Genomic DNA, 19691 nt, shown 5'->3' with positions numbered 1-19691 from the left:
AAAGAAAAACTAGAAATCCTATGAAACAAATAACAATGGCTTTCAGTGTTTGTAGAATAAGACTGGCTTTGTTAACACATAGAACTAGCTTAGTGGCCAAAATCACTTTTTAAGGATAATTTAAAAAGGACCTCGCTATTATATAAAAATATATTCTACAGCACTAAATAGGGATGTAGCGAACTGCCGATTTGGTGTTCGCGAACGCCGTTCGCGAACACCGGCAAAAAATGCGAACGTTCGCGGACAGTTCGCGAACTTCGAACACCCGCTAAAATCGTTCGATTCGAACGATCGAAGGATTTTAATCATTCGATCGAAGGATTTTCATTCGAATCGAACGATCGAAGCCATTCGATCGAATGCTTTTCATTGAATCGAATGCTTACAATCGTTCGAACGAATGGAAATCGTTCGATTTTAGCGGTCAAAGGAATTCGAATGGTCGAATGGTCGAACGACTTGTATTCGAATCGAACGCGAACTCAAAATGCGAACGTTCCCAAACGTTCGCGAACGTTCGGCGGACGCGAACGGTCGAAGTTCGCGCGAACTAGTTCGCAGCAGAACAGTTCGCTACATCCCTAGCACTAAATGTATTTCTCACATTTTGAGAACTCCCTTATTACGTGTGGCCTGCAAACCAAAGCTGAACCCTTGATGTCAAGAATTTTTTCTGAGTATGCAACTTTTACAGATTTTGCTTACATTTAAATTTGCAAAGAGGGTTCAGATCTGGCGTGGTGGTTTTTTTTTTTTTTCAAATCTTTAGTGGAGGATTCTGTATTTAACCAAATCCAAAAATGCTTTCTGTTTATTACCAAATATTTCTGAAGCACTTTTTGTCCCTGATTCATAGCCTTTAGACAAACAGTACATAGTGCAACTGTGTAGTTTTGTCTGTTTTGCTAGCGTGCATCACTTGCAATAACAGCACTTTTTTACCTACAGGAGGAGTTACAAGAATGACTGTTTCCCTAGTAGTTATAATGTTTGAGCTGACTGGTGGCCTAGAGTACATTGTGCCATTGATGGCAGCTGCTGTAACCAGCAAATGGGTTGCAGATGCATTTGGGAAAGAAGGAATTTATGAGGCACACATTCATTTAAATGGTTATCCATTTCTGGATGTCAAGGATGAGTTCACCCACAGAACACTTGCAATGGATGTAATGAGGCCTCGCCGAGGGGAACCCTCCCTCTCTGTTCTTACCCAGGACAGTATGACAGTAGAGGATGTGGAGACTTTAATCAAAGACACAGATTACAACGGATTTCCTGTTGTGGTGTCCAGAGATTCTGAGCGTTTAATTGGCTTTGCTCAAAGGAGGGAACTGATCATCGCAATCAGTAAGTCTTATTATGGCTATACATTTGTAGAACTTTCTAATTCATTGCTAAGTGTGTTTATGTCTCAAAACTCTTATTTTATGACACAAGATCATGTGCATGATGATTTATAAACATTTAACAATGTAAGGGGCTCACATTAAACCTCACTAACAGTATTTTTGCCTGTGTATCCTGTGTATGAACAGCAGATACAGTGCCTTGCAAAAGTCTTCACCCCCCATTTTTCATGTTTTATTGCCTCACAACCTGAAATTAAAATGGATTGTGTAAGAATTTGCACCATCTCATGCCTGCAACTTTGAAGATGTTTTTTTTTATTGTGAAGCAAACAACAAATAGGACAAAATAACAGAAATCGTCAGCGTGCATAACTGTTCACCCCCCCCCCCCTAAAGTCAGTACTTTGTAGAGCAGCCTTTTGCGGCAATTACAGCTGCAAGTCATGGCAAGTCTCTATGAGCTTGCCATATCTTGCCACTGTGATTTTTGCCCATTCCTCAAGGCAAAACTGCTCCAGCTCTTTCATGTTGGATGGTTTTCGCTTGTGAACAGCAATCTTCAAGTCTGACCACAGATTCTCAAATGGATTGAGGTCTGGACTTTGACTAGGCCATTCCAACACATTTAAATGTCTCCCCTTAAACCACTCAAGTGTTGCTTTAGCAGTATGCTTCGGGTTCATTGTCCTGCTGGAAGGTGAACCTCCGTCCCAGTCTCAAATCACAAGCAGACTGACGCAGGTTTTGCTCAAGAATATCCCAGTATTTAGCACCATCAATCTTTCCTTCGACTTGGACCAGTTTCCTAGTCCCTGCTGCTGAAAAACATCCCCACAGCATGATGCTGCCACCACTATGTTTTATAGTTCAATTTTAGTCTCATCTGACCAGAGCACCTTCCTCCATACATTTGGGGAGTTGCCCACATGCCATTTGGCAAGCTCAAAACGTGCCTTATTAGGGGCGGTCCTTGGCTGTGATGCTGAGCAGTCGCACAGAGTAGGAGCTCCGTGATTCGGAACCTCTGAACTCCCGCATATCAGCATTCGCAAGCAAATATATACAGCACGGGATGCACGCATACTGAGCCAGATCATGGGGAAACGGCAAAACCGGCAAAAACAGCGTACTACGATGTCGCCTTACTTGCAAAAGACGCCAAGTCGCAGCCTGAGGCATACTCCCCAAGATGGCGCCAACTCTGATAGCGCACCTCCAAGCTCACCGCATGCTGCTGCTTCTCCCAGCCACTCCGTGAGTACCTCTCCTTCAATGGCCTCTCAGTCGCCACAGCATTCCCTCTCTGATAGTCTCCCAGCCCAACAACAAGCTGAGCTGCCCGTTACTGCCCAAATATTGGCGGACCAACTGGTGCATCTGCAGTCTGCCCTGACGGCCACCATTACCCAGACTGTTGCGGCGGCAGTAAATGTGGCCTTGAAAGAAATCCGGAGAGATGTGACCGACTTGGGCGATCGGGCTGATAAATTGGAGACGTTTACAGATGATATTGCACAACGTTTAATAAATACGGAGGAGGAAAATGCCGCCCTTAAAGGGGAAGTGTATCTATTGCGGGACATGTGCGAGGATCTAGAAAATAGATCCCGCAGACAAAACTTGAGGTTCAGGGGCATCCCGGAAGATGTACCACCGACTGATATACCGGGCTACCTCACCGACCTATGTACCCACATCTGCCCAGACACCCCAACCGATATGTGGAGATTTGACAGGGCTCACCGCTCCCTAGGCCCGAAACCACTTCCACCTAAACCTCCGCGTGACATAGTCACATGTTTCCACTACTATCAAGCTAAGGAGCTTATTCTAACGAAAACGAGAGCGGCTAATACAGTGGAATTTCGCAATCATAAAGTACAGATTTTTACGGACCTCTCTCCCATCACTTTAACTAAACGAAGAGAAATGAGGCCTGTTACGCAAAAGCTCCGAGATCTTGGCATACCCTACAGATGGGGCTTCCCATTTAAGCTGGTGGTTAATCGGGCGGGTCACACCTACACCTTGCAGAATCCTCAAAATGGTGCTAGGTTCTTAAAGGCACTTGGTCTGCCACCTAAGGATATGCCCTCGCCAGCTCATCCCAGCCCAAGGGAGAAGCCAGTGGTTACTTTTGAACCCCAATAGCTTACGATTCAGCGACAAAATGTTTTGCCACCACTGGCCTTGAGCCCATCGCCTCCGCGGATTCCTTGAGGATTTTTTGCTGGGTTTATTTTGTGTTATGTGGCCATCTTGACCCATGACTGGCTCTATCCAACCCACGAGGTTTCCGTGATCACCATGGATTGTCGACTACTCTCTTGTGTTCCATCGATTACGGCGATCCTTGGCATCACAGTTGTTTACCCACCCTCACCGGAGGTACCTGATTGTTCCTCCTTGGCCGTAGACTTTTCGTCACTGCCATTATTACATCTGACCTTTTTCACCACAGTTATCGTTACGCCTGACAGAGCTCAGGAGAATTTGGAATAATTATTTTTCTCTTTTTACTTTTTGTTCTTTTATCACATGCTGTTCTTTAATCCATTATCTATTTTATGTTTATTGCTGCTATTTTACTGTTTTGGGTTCATTTCCCCTTTTCAGGTTCACCTCATATGTTCTCTTTGGGTCTGCTTTGAATTGACATGTAGGGAGCTCAGTTTACCTAAGTATCTTGTGCCTTCTATGTTGTTGTATGGATCAGTTGGGGACTCTGGTCGACCGCACCTGTCGATGGCCTTGATAATTAAGCCACAATTTATCCTAATATTCCTCAAATTGTTCCCCCATGGCTAAGTTCATTTCTATTAACGTTAAAGGCCTTAATAGCATACAAAAGAGATATTTGACTCTTAAGGAACTTAGGGATTCCCGGGCTGATATAGCCTTTGTCCAGGAAACACACTTCCCTAAGGATAGTTCCTTTGGCCTTCGCTCTAAATATTACCCTACGGCCTACTATTCCTCAGGCCCTTTCAAAAAGGCTGGTGTAGCCGTCCTTATCCACAAGGACTGTCCCTTCTCGGTCGACCAGGTCCTTCCTGATCCGAAAGGTCATTATTTATTGTTAACAGGAACGTATGCTGGTACTCAGGTCCTCCTTCTTAATGTCTATGCTCCTAACAAGCGCCAAATTCGCTTTCTCAAACGGGTCATTGCTAAAGCACAACAACATACTCCCCGATATACTATAGTGGGGGGGGGACTTCAACTTAGCATTCTCTCAGGTGCTGGATAGATCCCAACCAGCCACACTTCGGGCAACACACAATTTGTCCAAATTGTTCCGTCAAACCATGAGACAAGCCCATTTGTATGACACCTGGCGCATTAAACATCCTAGAGATAGGCAATTTACCTTCTACTCCCCAGTGCACAAGATTCACACTCGCATTGATTATTTTTTTGTTTCGCATTTTTCTCTTAATTTACGATTCACAGCGGAGATATTGCCTATCTCCTGGTCGGATCATGCGCCCATACTCTTGACCTTAGATCTTTCTACACCCCCCCTCCGTGAGTCCCATTGGCGACTGAATGAGACGCTGTTACACGACTCCACGGCCTTTGCACAAATTGAGGGACAACTGAAGGAATATTTTGAGATTAATGAGGGCTCGGTTGAATCCATCACTACTCTTTGGGAGGCCCACAAGGCTACAATACGAGGCCACCTCATTGCGTTAACTGCCCACAAAAAGAAATCTATGGCTAATACTTACCTCGCCCTACATAGAAAACTCAGAGATACAGAGACTCAATATAATTTACTGGGTACTGACTCCTTATTACATCAACTTAGTTTATTGCGAAAAGAACTAGCCACCTTGAAACTTAGACAGGCGGAAAAGGCCATTATATGGACTAGACAAATGTTTTATGACAAAGCTGACAAACAACATACTCTGTTGGCTAGGAAATTGAGGGACCAACAAGCCCGAACTAGAATAACTTCTGTTAGGCTCTCTTCAGGATGTTTGACTTACGACCCCGAACAAATTGGTTCCGCATTCCATGATTTTTACTGCAAGCTTTATAATTTACCTCCACCGTTTCCACAAATAGGCCACCATAGGGCATTAATAACTGACTTCCTGGCTTCCCTTGATCTTCCTAAGTTTTCAGTCGATGACCTGGCTGTGCTCAATGCCGCTATCACTGCAGAAGAATTATCTTATACTCTCAAACAAATGCCCACTGGGAAAACTCCTGGCCCCGACGGCCTCCCTTATAAATACTACAAACTGTTTCAGCATATATTGAATCCATATTTGCTGAAACTTTTCAACTTGTACTTACAAGGGACTGCCATCCCCAACACCACTTTGACATCCCACCTCTCCCTCATACCTAACGAGGGAAAGGACCCCGCACAATGCTCGAATTATAGGCCCATTGCTTTGTTAAATTCTGACCTGAAGCTATTTTCTAAAATATTGGCTAACCGTCTTGCACCCATTTTACCGCGACTTATTAATAGTGACCAAGTAGGCTTTATACTGGGTAGGCAGGCTGGTGACAATACCAGACGCACCATAGATTTGATTGAGATCCTCCAGAGGAATCAGGTCAAATCAGTGATTTTAAGCCTGGATGCCGAGAAGGCGTTCGATAGGCTTAATTGGACTTACCTGTTCTCTTTACTAGGACACCTTAACCTCTCTGGCCCTTATCTCAGTGCTCTCAATAACTTGTATAGTACCCCTCTCACTTTCCTCAAACTTCCTGGCCAGTCGCGAAAGCCAATACCCATTTTTAATGGAACGCGACAGGGTTGCCCCCTTTCCCCCCTTTTGTATGCCCTAAGTATTGAGCCTCTGGCGGCAGCCATACGGAACCACCCGGACGTTTCGGGGGTTGCGGTTGGCCCCTCTCAGTATAAAATAGCTCTATTCGCGGACGATGTCCTACTTACGTTATCAAATCCATTTGTTTCACTCCCTAACCTTCACAACTTATTAACGAGGTACAGCGCAGTATCTGGCTACAAACTTAATTTAGACAAAACTGAAGCTTTACCCTTACACCTTACGTCGGGTGAACTGGAGTCATTGCAGACTGCTTTTAATTATAGATGGAAGAGGGATTCCATATCATACCTTGGTACCCATTTATCTGCGGCTTATTCTCACTTATATGACCTTAATTTTAGGCCTCTTATACAGCAGACTAAAACTCAGTTGTTGAAATGGTCTCACTATCCTATATCTTGGTTGGGCAGGGTGGCCGCTATCAAAATGAGTGTGCTACCCAAATACCTCTATCTGTTTGAGACTCTCCCGGTTGCTGTTCCACCCTCCACGCTTAAGGAAATACAATCCCTGTTTCATGACTTTGTCTGGGCGAATCGGAGCCATAGAGTGGCCTCCTCGGTCCTGATGTCGACGCGTTGTCGAGGGGGTTTAGGGGCCCCTAACATACGGAAATACTACGAGGCCACCCACCTCAGGCAACTTTTGGCCTGGTCACTTTGGGATTCTCCTACGACATGGGGCCACATTGAGAATGTGATGGCATGAGATTTTCATTTAAATGCACTTTTTTGGTGCCCCACCACCGTTATCAGATGCCCTCCCACGGTGCTTTCGGCGACTAGGCACCTACATTCGATCTGGCTCGCCACCAGGCATAAACATAATCTGATTTCTCCCAAGCCATTACTGACCACGTTCCTGAGGAACCCTGTTTTCCAGCCAGGCATGGACCCAGCGTTCTGTTTACGGTGGTCGAAATTTTCCTATTTCACTGTACGGGACATTCTCCACCCACTTACTCACAAGATGCTTCCCTTACCAACTATTCAAGACAAAGATTCGTCTGTGAGAATCAGATTCTTTGAATACTTTCAACTCCGCCACTTCGTGGATTCCCTTGCACAATCGGCTGTTAGGACTCGGCCCACAGCATTTGAGGTTCTGGCAGCCACTGGTCTACCACAAAGAGGTCTCATCTCTAGAATCTACTTGTTGCTCACTGCCCCCCAAACTCCATCGCAGCATCGTCATAAATATATGGATAGATGGGACCTAGTTCTTCCACGACCGCTCACTGATTCCGACTGGTCCAGAATCTGGGACAATGCGGCGCACATGGTATCATGTATACGGCAGAAGGAGCATATTTACAAGATCTTAACGTTCTGGTACTATACCCCAGAAAGACTTCACAAGCTTTTCCCTGATCACTCTCCTCTCTGCTGGAGAAATTGTGGTGTCCAAGGTTCCCAGTTACATATTTTTTGGGATTGTCCATTCATACATCTGGAAAGATGTCCAAGACCTTCTCTGCTCGTTGCTCTCCCGACCAGTGCCATTAGACCCGATAACATTTCTGCTGGGCAAACCCTTGCCAGGGATTCAGAAGAGTGGGCAGGCCCTTGTTAACCAGATATTGACTGCCACTCGGTTGGCCATTGCGGCTAAATGGAAAAGCCGGACGATTCCCACACTGACTGAGATTATCAACAGGGTGAACAGCAACCGGTCTTTTGAGGCTAACATAGCCCATCTCCAGCATAAAATGGAACAATTTCTCAAAATTTGGTCCGTTTGGGACCTTCGGGGGATGGTGCCCGCCCTGTCCCACTAAGTTTTTCTGAGACCATTTCCGTCCTCTCTTACATTTTCCCTCAGCTTCTCCCTATACCCTCTCCACTACTATAGCTTGAACCTGATCCCGCAGTGCTACAATTTGACTTATCACTGTTTTACTTTCTATTTGATGTTTCTTTTTCGTATTACTGTTCTTCCTGTTTGTATAATTTCTGCCTCGCCTGCCCTTCTGGACATGCGAGCACTTGTTGCTTATTGACATGGCTTTGGTAGCTGGCCATAACGGCCCTAGCTCGTGGTTATTCCCTTTTTGATACATTAATCTGCAATCGATATCTATTGTGATGTTTTGAGCTTTGTTAAACTTTTAAACCTTTCAATAAAATATAAGTTACAAAAAAAAAAACGTGCCTTATTATTTCTAACTTTAAGTAATGGCTTTTTTTGGCCACTCTTCGATAAAGCCCAGCCATATGGAGTGTATGGCTCCTACTGTATGGGCAGATACTCCAGTCTCTGCTGTGGAACTCTGCAACTCCTTCAGGGTTACCTTTGGTCTCTGTACTGCCTCTCTGATTAATGCCCTTCTTGCCCGGTCTGTGAGTTTTGGTGGGCGGCCCTCTCTTGGCAGGTTTGTTGTGGTACCATGTCAGAAAAGGTGTGTTTATACTGACAGATCATGTGCACACAGGTGGACTTCATTTCACTAATTATTTGACTTTTGAAGGTAATTGGTTGCACCAGGATTTTTTAGGGGCTTCATGGCAAAGGGGGTGAATACATATGCACATGCCAATTTTCAGTTTTTTATTCTGCTTTTAATTCTTTTTTTATATATTTTTCTCATTTCACTTCACCAACTTAGACTATTTTGTGCAGGTCCATCACATAAAATAAGATTAAGAAACATTTAAATTACAGGTTGGAATGTAACAAAATAGGTAAAAAGACAAGGGGGTGAATACTTTTGCAAGGCAGTGTAGGTAGTGTGTCTTGCAAGTACTAAATTACATGAATATTATTTGATAATATAATTGTTACAAAATTGTTAAAAAATGGAATACATATTTAAGACCCCTCTCAACTGAGGCAGTATGAGATGGTTCCCCCTTTTTGATACAGGGCAAACCTGAGTCAGTCTGCAGTGGTATGAGGCAAGAATCAAGAGTAATAATGTAGTAGTGGTTAGTACTTGTTAGGGCCTAGTGGCTCTTGTAAGGTTGGAGTTGGGACCAAGGAGAAAGCTGTATACAGTCCAATTTGCAGTATTCGAAGGGTTAAAGGAAGTTTGTAGTCATATCCTGGCAATAGATCAGGGCAGGAAGCAAATATTGAAGTCAGAATTCAAAGCAAGAATGCCAGGAATCAGTAAATAAAGAATTATAACGCATCCAGGAATACAACCTACATTCGGCATTGAACCCTGGTCTCTGGTGTTTGTTTTGTTACCAAACCAGAGTGCGCGGACAGCACTACAACACAACACCAATTTGGAAGTGGCACTGAAGAGGAGAGGAGCATCATCAAGCGCTCCTCACAGTAATAAAGTAACATACCTAATTAGCACTGCTGTTTTGTAGCTCTGGGCTCCTTGTATCAGTTCTAACCAGGACACTATCTGCAAGAAGTTCTCCTTGTGTTCGCATGGATTTCTTCCCTACACGTTCAGACAGATTAATAGGAGTTTGAGGAAACTGTCCTTAGTGAGTTGAGTGAGTGTGATACAGACGAAAGATGCTGTTCCACTGTTTACAGACTGACACCAATGACGAACAGTCTATGTAAAACGCAGGGAAATATGTAATAATAGTAATATATAATAACTGTGAATTTATTGTAACATTGCTGACCTTCCCTCAACAGCTCCTTGCTGATTAGTGAAAATGAATTGCATTGAAAAGTGCACTGTTTGTATCAGTTAGGTTATACCAGACCAAGGAATTAGGTAGACATAGTGCAATACAAACCTGCCATCTCTTTCTTATTTTTGATTTGGGAATCACCAGTTTTTATACCCATACAGGGGAAAGTTGACGTCTCTCTCATCATGTTATTCAACATACTGTATTATATTATATATTATTATAATGCATTTGTCATATGGGGACTGCTATTCTGCATATATAATAAAAGGCTTACAATATCTAGAATAATAATTCTTGAATTAAGAAAGCCAGTTGGATGACTCGCAAAATGTCTTCAAGGAATAAGAAAATACAGCAAGTCCAGTTGATTTGACTTTTAATATAGATATACCATGACCTGGATGAATGAGAACCTTCACAGACGTTGGGCTTATGACACTTCACCATAGCTCTGTAGAATGTATTTGTTTTGAAAATGTGTTTTCAAATTACTGGTAATTAGCCAAGCAGCGTATGAATTTCCTTAAAATGAACCTTAATTAACTGAGTTTTAAAGGGAAACTAAACCCTCTTCACAGAAGTGGCTAAAAATGTAATATTTTATACACTGAAATTATTGCACCAACATGAAGTTTCAGATTCTCAATAACAGCAATGATCCAGGACTTCAAACTTGTCACCATCTTGGAAAGTGTCTGTTGAGAAGATAATTTTAGGGGTTGGCACAAATTATCCAGCAGAAAATGAGGTTGGCCTGTAATATAAGCTGATGCTACAAGGCTGATTATTAAATTCTGATGCTAGTTGTACTGGTTTCTATGCTGCCATGTAGTAATTATCTGTATTAATTACTAATCAGCCTTATATTGTGACATTTCTATTCTATGTGTACTGTATATTGTGAGCGGGTCCCTAAGCTCAGTAAGTGACAGCAGCACAGAGCATGTGCAGTGAATCAGCAGCCTGGTAACCAATCAGAGGAAACCAAGAGAGCTAAAAAGCAGAATGAAGTGTTCTGGCTATTTTGTTAGACATCCAGTCACTCCAGCCTTTATACATTACATTTATTTGCCTAATTTTTATTTTTACACTGAACAATTCCTTTAAGCTTTAGTTCTCCTTTCAAGGGATGATCAGGATACATTTAAGTATGCATTTGTTATAGGATACCAAAAATGTATTTATGCAGAGGTGTTGTGAAATATTTGAAGCCCCAGATTAGGCAAATTACAAAGGTCTCTCTCTCTTTCGTTGACCTAGCATGACAAGCTGAAAAATAATCACTGAAAATCACACACTAGAATTAGTGCTTATGCTGAAGGTGCATGGGGAGCCCTGTTGCTACAGTATATGTGCTCATTGGCACCCACAATTAATAGAGAGGTTGGGGGGGGGTGAGTCAGGATGTGTTACCCGTGGGTTAGATAAGATAGGACAGCTTTCCCTTCAGTTGAAACGTTAAAGGGGCAGGAAACCTAGTCGGCGCAAAAACCCTCCCCCCCTCCCATGTGTTGCCCACCCTCCCTCCTCCCCCCTGACCTACCCGTCCCGCTGGGCAAATGCCCCTAACTTGTTACTTACCCTTCTGCGCAGGTCTACTTTATAATGTTGTACTTATTAAGGTAAACTTGACTTAAAGGGGTCTTATAGAATTCTAAGTGACTTTTCAATTGGTATACATTATTTTTATTTTTTAATAGCTTTTTAATTATTTGTAGGGGTCACTGACCCTATCTAAAAAAACAAATGCTTTGTAAGGCTACAAATGTATTGTTGTTGCTACTTTTTATTGCTTGTCTTTCTATTTAGACCCTCTTCTATTCGTATTCCAGCCTCCAATTCAAATCAATGCATGGTTGCTAGGGTCATTTGCACCCTATCAACCAGATTGCTGAAATTGAAAAGTGGAGAGCTGCTGAATAAAAAAACTAAATAACTCAAAAAACACAAATAATAAAAATGAAAACCATTTGCAAAATGTCTTAGAATACCCCTCTCTACATCATACTAAAAGTTAACTCAAAGGTGAACAATCCCTTTAAGTTTTGTACATAGAAAATATGCATTGTTTATCATGAAGTCACCCTGCTGTATATTAAAAAATACCACTCTATATGAATCAGCTGCTAGTTAGGGTTGGCTTATAAAATAGGCAATTACTTTTATTACTCATGGATGAAACATCCAGTGAAACAGAATCAATTCTGACGTCTTGGTCAATCCTATAGTTTGCTAAATTGTAAACTTTGAGTGATTGATAAGGACCAGAACCCCATCCTTCCTGAATCATATTTTATTATATGATACTGGTGTATCTAATGTTTTGGCCCACATTAGGGCCTTTCTCAAGAGATTCTGATTTACTCTCATAATGCATCAGGATTTAAAGTTCCATAATATAATAAAAAATATGGCTAATACATGGCTAATTGTTACCTGCTTCTTAGTGGAAATCAACCATTACTGTTTCTAATTTTATATTTAGATGGGCTACAATGTGGTGGTGCTTGTTAGATGAGTAGTGTGTGCACATTCTATTACCAATGTACTTGCTTTTTCTAGAAGTATGAGTGAATGATGCCAGTCTTGCAACCTAAAACCGTATTTTTTTCAGCAGTTTGCAATTTCAGCAATCTGGTTGCTAGGGTTCCAATTACTCCAGCAACCATGCATTGATTTGAACAAGACTCAAATATAAATAGTTGAAGGCCTGAATAGAAAGATAAGTGATAAAAAGTAGCAAATACATTTGTAGCCTTTGTAGCATTTGTTTTTTAGATGCGGTCAATGACCTACATTTTAAAGCTGGAAAAAGTCAGAAGAAGGCAGCAAATAATTAAAAACTATAATGTTAAATTAAAGCAGGTATATTTTAAGTATAATATACATTTAAGCAATTATTATTCTTAAAAAGTTATTCTTCATAGAGTATATTCCAATACTGAAAGGATCAGTACAGTGGTTTAACTACCTATACAGCAGACCCTGCTATTGCTGAGGGCTCCTGACCATGGGGCCCACTGTATCATAGCCCCCCTCCCCAACTCATTGTTTAACTGTAATATAGTGCCTGTAACTATCTCGTTGTCGGGAACCTTGCTTAGTAAAAGTCTGCTTATGAACGCTTTTTTTAATGAAAAAATTGTGAATGCTAATTTTTTTATATTTTTTAAGTTTTAATAAGATGGATTACACTATATATTTTCTGTTTTATATGGGGATACCCACGGGGTGTCAGAGAAGGAGAATAGGGATGTAGCGAACTGTTCGCCCGCGAACTAGTTCGCGCGAACTTCGACCGTTCGCGTCCGCCGAATGTTCGCGAATGTTTGGGAACGTTCGCATTTTGAGTTCGCGTTCGATCGTTCGACCATTCGACCATTCGAATTCCTTCGACCGCTAAAAATCTAACGATTTCCATTAGTTCGAACGATTGTAAGCATTCGATCAAATGAAAATCATTCGATCGAATGGCTTCGATCGTTCGATTCGAATGAAAATCCTTCGATCGAACGATTAAAATCCTTCGATCGTTCGAATCAAACGATTTTAGCGGGTGTTCGAAGTTCGCGAACTGTTCGCGAACTGTTCGCGAACGTTCGCATTTTTTGCCGGTGTTCGCGAACGGCGTTCGCGAACACCAAATCGGCAGTTCGCTACATCCCTAAAGGAGAACAATGCAGCACAGATAACGTTATATGCAAGTTTAATACTACTTTCTTGTAAGTAGGCATTTCACTCGGTCTTGGTGGAAGTACCTGTAAAAATCACATGTGCATGATAAAGAGGATTTAAAGGCTGTTTACAGGGGAAGCACACTTGATATCTTTTTGGATGGTTCAATCTGAATTTAAAGGAGAAGTAATCAGTTATAGCACTATTTCCCCATATCAGCACTTGGTGTACAATTTGAAATTTGGAAATACTACACTATATACTTTGTATTTCTCTGTTGTTTGTTTTCTCTGTTGCCAGAGGAGCTGATCCATTTCTTACACATATATAACAAACCACAGTTGAGAGACTGAAGCAGGATTGGCAGGAGTGAACTGGACTAAGGACTAACTTTGTTTTCTTACAATTTTTTAATTTTTAAGTTCTCCAAAATGTATTCCTTCATGGCTTGGGTCTCTGGAACAGATATGTTCTTCCCCTAGGCAGAATGGAACCAGGAACCAGATCAATCTGACAGTCGTATGGATGGTGTGGTGAAAGAATCTCAGAATTTTTATTTTCAAAAACTTCTGCAAAGTCCTTGTAGACAAGTGGAAGAAGAGGACTGAACTCTGGAAGCAAAGAAGCTGTGGCCACAAGAATGACTGAAGAGGCCATGCAATTACAGCGACAAAACGAACTCCAAGCCGTGTGGACCAGTCAATGGACAGGTTGTGGAGCTGGAGCCATGGAAACCCCAAAATGATGGAAGTCTTGGGACACTGAATCATAAGAATCATGAGATCTCCTCTTCATGAAGACTGCCAACACGATTGAGGACTGGGGAGGTAATAGACGTGAGGACACCTGGTGAAAACGGTCTACCAGAAAGAATCCCAAGGCACACAGAAAAATGCAAGCAAGCTGCCTTGCGTGTTTATTGCGAAGTGCAACGTTTTGGGGTCACGCCCCTTTCTCAAGCATGCTTGTTTGTGAGGCGGCCGATCCTCTACCTTTGTGCACCAGGTATCGGTCCACTAATTAGCTAAAGGTGTGCGGGAGCCAAAGTTGAAAACGGTCTACCATCCACAGCCCATGCAGACAGAGGAATCTTGAGAGGCACTGGACTTAGGCCACAGGATTCAGCAAAGGAGTTGTCAATGAAATTCCCCAGAATCCACAAAAGCTTGGCAAGCAAACGTACCAGACAGAGTAAAAAGGGAAACAGGGAGAAACATATGAGAACTGTAGGAAGACGGGATTGCAGAAATCTTGCCTCACACCTAGGCTGGAGCGTTTCCCGGACGCTGGGGTCTTGTAGGACAGGATCTGAGAAGTTGTCCAGCGAGGCCACAATACATACAGTTCTCCTACAGGTTCTCTCCTTGGGAGTTAAGTGTGTTGCTCCAATCTGCATAGGTTTGTCATGAACCTGTGGTGTTGTAACCACAGGAGGAGGAAAATCAGATCGGACAAGTGTAGATACAGAGGGTTTGCAGGTACGGGACTTGAGTGACGACTTCTCTCACATTCAGGAGTCTATCTTGACAATAAAGACAACAAATTCATCAAAAGAAGAAGGCAAATCCCGAGTAACCAGCTCATCTTTAAGATCCTCATGAAGCCCCTCCAGAAAGCTGCAATAAATGCCTCGTTATTCCAAGACACTTCCACAGCCAGAGTCCGGAAGTTTATGGCGTATTCAGAGGCTGTATTGGATCCTTGATAGATTTTCATGAGCCGATCATAAGCATTTAATTTCCGACCCGGAACATCAAAAACTTGACGAAATGTAGAAAGAAAGGCAATTGAATTGTGTACCAGAAGATCGTCTCTATCCAGCAATGGAGAAGCTCAAGCAAGAGCCTTCCCCTGTAAAAGGGCAATAATAAAAGCAACCTTTGATTTTTCAGTCACGAACTGATCAGGAGGCTCTTCAAACTGGATCTTACACTGTATCAGGAATCCACGGCAAGCATCTGGGTCACCTCCAAAACTAACAGGAGTAGGAATCTTGGGAATCATTGAAGACACAGGCTGTAAAACATGAGCCGAAACGGAAGGAATATCTGCAGACACAGAAATCTGGAGGGCCTCTAAACTAGAGGTGATGTGCTGCAAGGCTTGAGCCAGATGAGCCTGTCGAGCCTCTTGGCCGTCCAGACGTTTCAACATCAAAATATCCCTCCATGGTCGAGGAAGCAGAAGTCTGGGAAGGTTCCATCTTTGGCCCAAGTTAACTGTAACGATCTTGTTGTCGGGAACCTTGCTTAGTGACAATGCACAGAGGATCCCAGCGGATTCCGGTGTTCATCAATGCTCTTTTGGGGCCCCAGGTTTTCTGCTGTGGTAAACACAAGGGAAAAGTGGAACACAAACAACAAGTCCGTAAACGAGGTACCAGCAGGGATTTAGAGGAGACATAGTCAAGAATCAGATGAAAGGTTCAAGGCAGGCAGCAGTAATCGGAGTCAGAAGACAAAAGTCAAAACCAGGAATACAAATCACAGAAAAAACGCTTCAGCTGGAACAGTAAACTGGAACTCAGAAGTGCGCGCCTGCACGAGAGATGCGCCAGGAGGTAAGAGAAGCCGGCAATCTCCCGTTGCATCTTACAGTGCCCCGTTGTGGGCCCAGGAGGTGTGATGAAGGTCAGGAATGTGGCCAGGTGAGAAGGGCTGTTTTCAATGGGCCCATCTCATTCAATTTCTTTGGGGAGGCAACGCTACCAAGTTAAGCTACTGGATCAATATGGGATTTTTCATCTCCTAGCCAATAAAGAGTGAATAATTAAAATCAATTGCACTGTAAATAATATTTATGTTAAATAATAACATATTCATACGTTATTCATGTTATACATACGTAATAGAAGATTCCAAGCATCTGCAGTCAGAAAACTGTTTAACATTTTTGCCTCCCAAAAAAACAAAATGTATTTATTTTTAAGTGGTAATTTTTTGCTTGTAGGTGATCTGTGCCACACAATACCTTTTCCTTTCAGTTTTTGATGTCTCCTACAGCATCTGGGAAGTGTCAGGGTTAAATCTCAGGTATTTGGGTATGTGGCTTTTAGTTCATAAATATTTCTCTCTATTATATGTATTCTTGGATGTTCTTAATGAAATTGCAGAGAGCAGCACCATAATGGCTGCTAATCTGGATTGTGTTACATTTTGGTTCAGGGGAAGCAGTTATGGTCTGTGACCAGAGTGGATAATAGCTCACAGCATATTTATTTCTATGCCTCATGCTACAGTCTATCTTATACACCTCAACACCATGCCATGCCCCTTAATCCACCCTTGTATGAACACAGACATGCTGCTGATCCACCTTGCCCTTGTCATTTTAAGAAGCCACATTCATTTTGCCATTACGACTGCCTCTAAAAAATACTTTATTATATACAGTTAATTGCTTTTATTGTTCTCAGCATATAGCTTTAGAAACCTCAAACGCATATTAAATGTAGACATTCATCGTTTATTTAAATGCTGAAATTATTAGTTGAATCCAGATACTGCTGTATTGTTGATATTCGTTAAAAAAATGTTTTATTTTCCTAGTTTTATGGAATTTTATAAAAAGAAATAACAGTATGACTAGTACAGGTATGGGATCCCATATCCGGAAAGCTCTAAATTATGGAAAGGTTGTCACACTTAGGGGCCGATTCACTAAATTCGAGTGAAGGATTCGAAGTAAAAAAAACTTTGAATTTCGAAGTATTTTTTGGGCTACTTTGACCATCGAATGGGCTACTTCGACCTTCGAATATGACTACAACTTCGAATCGAAGGATTCAAACTAAAAATCATTCGACCATTCGACCATTCGATAGTCGAAGTACTGTCTCTTTAAAAAAAACTTCGACCCCCTACTTCGGCAGCTAAAAGCTACCGAAGTCAATGTTAGCCTATGGGGAAGGTCCCCATAGGCTTTCATAAATTTTTTTGATCGAAGGATATTCCTTCGATCGTTGGATTAAAATCCTTCGAATCGTTCGATTCCAAGGATTTAATCGTTCGATCGAAGGAATAATCCTTCGAATAATCCTTCGATCGTACGATCGCAGTATTTGCGCTAAATCCTTCGACTTCGATATTCCTCGATATTCGACCCTTAGTGAATCAGCCCCTTAGACTCCATTTTATCCAAATAATCCAAATTTTCAAGAAATGATTTCCTTTTCTCTGTAATAATAAAACTGTACCTTGTTCATATTCCAAACTAAGATATAATTAGTACTTATTGGAAGCAGAATCAGCCTATTGGGTTCATTTTTTTAGTAGACTTTATAATGTATGAAGATCTAAATTAAAGAAAGATCTGGATAAGCCTCAGATCCCAAGCATTCTGGATAACAGGTCCCATACCTGTATTTATAATATGTATCTTATGGTCTTGTTTGATTTTCAGAGAATGCTAGGCAACGCCAAGATGGGGTGGTGAGCAATTCTATTTTATATTTCACTGAGGATCCTCCAGAGCTTCTTGCTAACAGTCCACATCCACTGAAACTTCGTCGAATCCTCAACCTAAGTCCCTTCACTGTCATTGACCACACACCTATGGAAACAGTAGTAGACATTTTCCGAAAGCTTGGGCTAAGGCAATGTCTTGTTACTCGCAGTGGGTAAGTAATACTATCGGAACACCCACACTAAGGTTAGCAACAATGGGCTTCTTGTGTTCTCTATGAAATTTATTGTTATGGCTTGTCAGAGAAGCACCTCAACTAGTTATCTTTAAAAAGCATTCTTATTTACTGGGCTTCAATGTAGTCTACTGATTGATTATGTCCAGTACTTTGAGTTCCTTTCTGAAGAAAACACCATTTGGTTACTTAAGAAAAATGTACTAGTGACATTAATACATTGGTTTCAACTCATCAACTCATTCCACCTTCACATCTTATTTGTTAACGTTAAAATATACAATTGAAGCAATATTTGACTTTCTCACTTATAGATAGGGATGTAGCGAACTGTTCGCCGGCGAACTTGTACTGTTCGCGTCCGCCGAATGTTCGCGAACGTCGCGCGACGTTCGCATTTTGAGTTCGCGTTCGATTCGAATACAAATCGTTCGACCATTCGACCATTCGAATTCCTTCGACCGCTAAAAATCGAACGATTTCCATTCGTTCGAACGATTGTAAGCATTCGATCGAATGTTCGATCGTTCGATTCGAACGAAAATCGTTCGATCGAATGATTAAAATCCTTCGATCGTTCGAATCGAACGATTTTAGCGGGTGTTCGAAGTTCGCGAACTGTTCGCGAACGTTCGCATTTTTTGCCGGTGTTCGCGAACGGCGTTCGCGAACACCAAATCGGCAGTTCGCTACATCCCTACTTATAGAATATGTGAGCTTAAAGGAGGGTAATATAATTTGATTATGTAAAATTAAATATTGTAGGATGGCGTCACATGACATTTTTTTTCTCGCAGGAGACTTTTGGGTATTATAACGAAAAAAGATGTTTTAAGGCACATGGCTCAAATGGCTAATCAAGACCCTGAATCCATAATGTTCAACTAAGATTGCAAGAATATTGAAAAGCGAAGTTCTTCAAAGGATTACACCCTGCATCTGTCACATGACATACACTAAGGAGAAATCATTGTCGACTAACTAAGGCAAGCAATAAATTGGTGAATGTATAAGAAGCTGCTGGGCTTGTTTATAGGCCAACAGAAATCCAGGCATAATTCACTGGAAAAATCTGAAAAGAGAACTATTAATTCAAATAAACATTCTAAAACAAAAGATTAACTCTTACATGATAATGCAATTGTTCTCTGCAATTTTATTTTACTTGAAATTTATGTCATAGTTTAATTACAAAGCATGTTTTTAATCAACTATGCATTCTGGAGATGAAGTATCTCTACAACAATATCACTAAGATCACTAAAAATCACTAAGATTCTGTTAATTCACCTCCTGCTGGATAGCATTTGTTTTACCTACAGATGGAACACAATTTGCTCCAGTATTTCTGTTTCATTTACACCTATATAAATAGGTTGATCCAGGTAGTCCCTGGATCAACTTGTACTATGAGGTTTCTTCCATAGCTCTGTATTCCTTCACTTGCTAAAAATCCACCCAATTCCTTCTTAAAGCTATCTAATGTATCAGCCTGTACGACTGATTCAGGGAGAGAATTCCACATCTTTACAGCTCTCACTGTAGGGGAAGAAAGAGAAAAAATATGGGCTATTTGAAGATCAGGACAGTATCTATG

The 19691-nt window shown here is 41.7% G+C and overlaps 1 protein-coding gene across 5 annotated transcripts in view; it reads left to right on the top strand.

Moving 5' to 3' along the window:
- The window catches only part of LOC108709431 (H(+)/Cl(-) exchange transporter 4), a 68949-nt gene extending 49784 nt beyond the window's left edge, over positions 1 to 19165 (top strand). For all 5 annotated transcript variants that reach the window (XM_041583772.1, XM_041583771.1, XM_018249238.2 and 2 more), the window contains 3 exons: positions 952 to 1350; positions 17857 to 18073; positions 18892 to 19165. In XM_041583772.1, the coding sequence (XP_041439706.1) occupies positions 952 to 1350; positions 17857 to 18073; positions 18892 to 18982 (707 nt within the window). In that variant the 3' untranslated portion in view covers positions 18983 to 19165. The remainder of the gene's footprint in view (positions 1 to 951; positions 1351 to 17856; positions 18074 to 18891) is intronic.
- Positions 19166 to 19691: the final 526 nt, after the last annotated feature.

Source organism: Xenopus laevis, chromosome 2S (assembly GCF_017654675.1).
Source record: "Xenopus laevis strain J_2021 chromosome 2S, Xenopus_laevis_v10.1, whole genome shotgun sequence".
Lineage (NCBI taxonomy): Eukaryota > Metazoa > Chordata > Amphibia > Anura > Pipidae > Xenopus > Xenopus laevis.
This window is presented reverse-complemented; position numbering and strand designations above follow the sequence as displayed.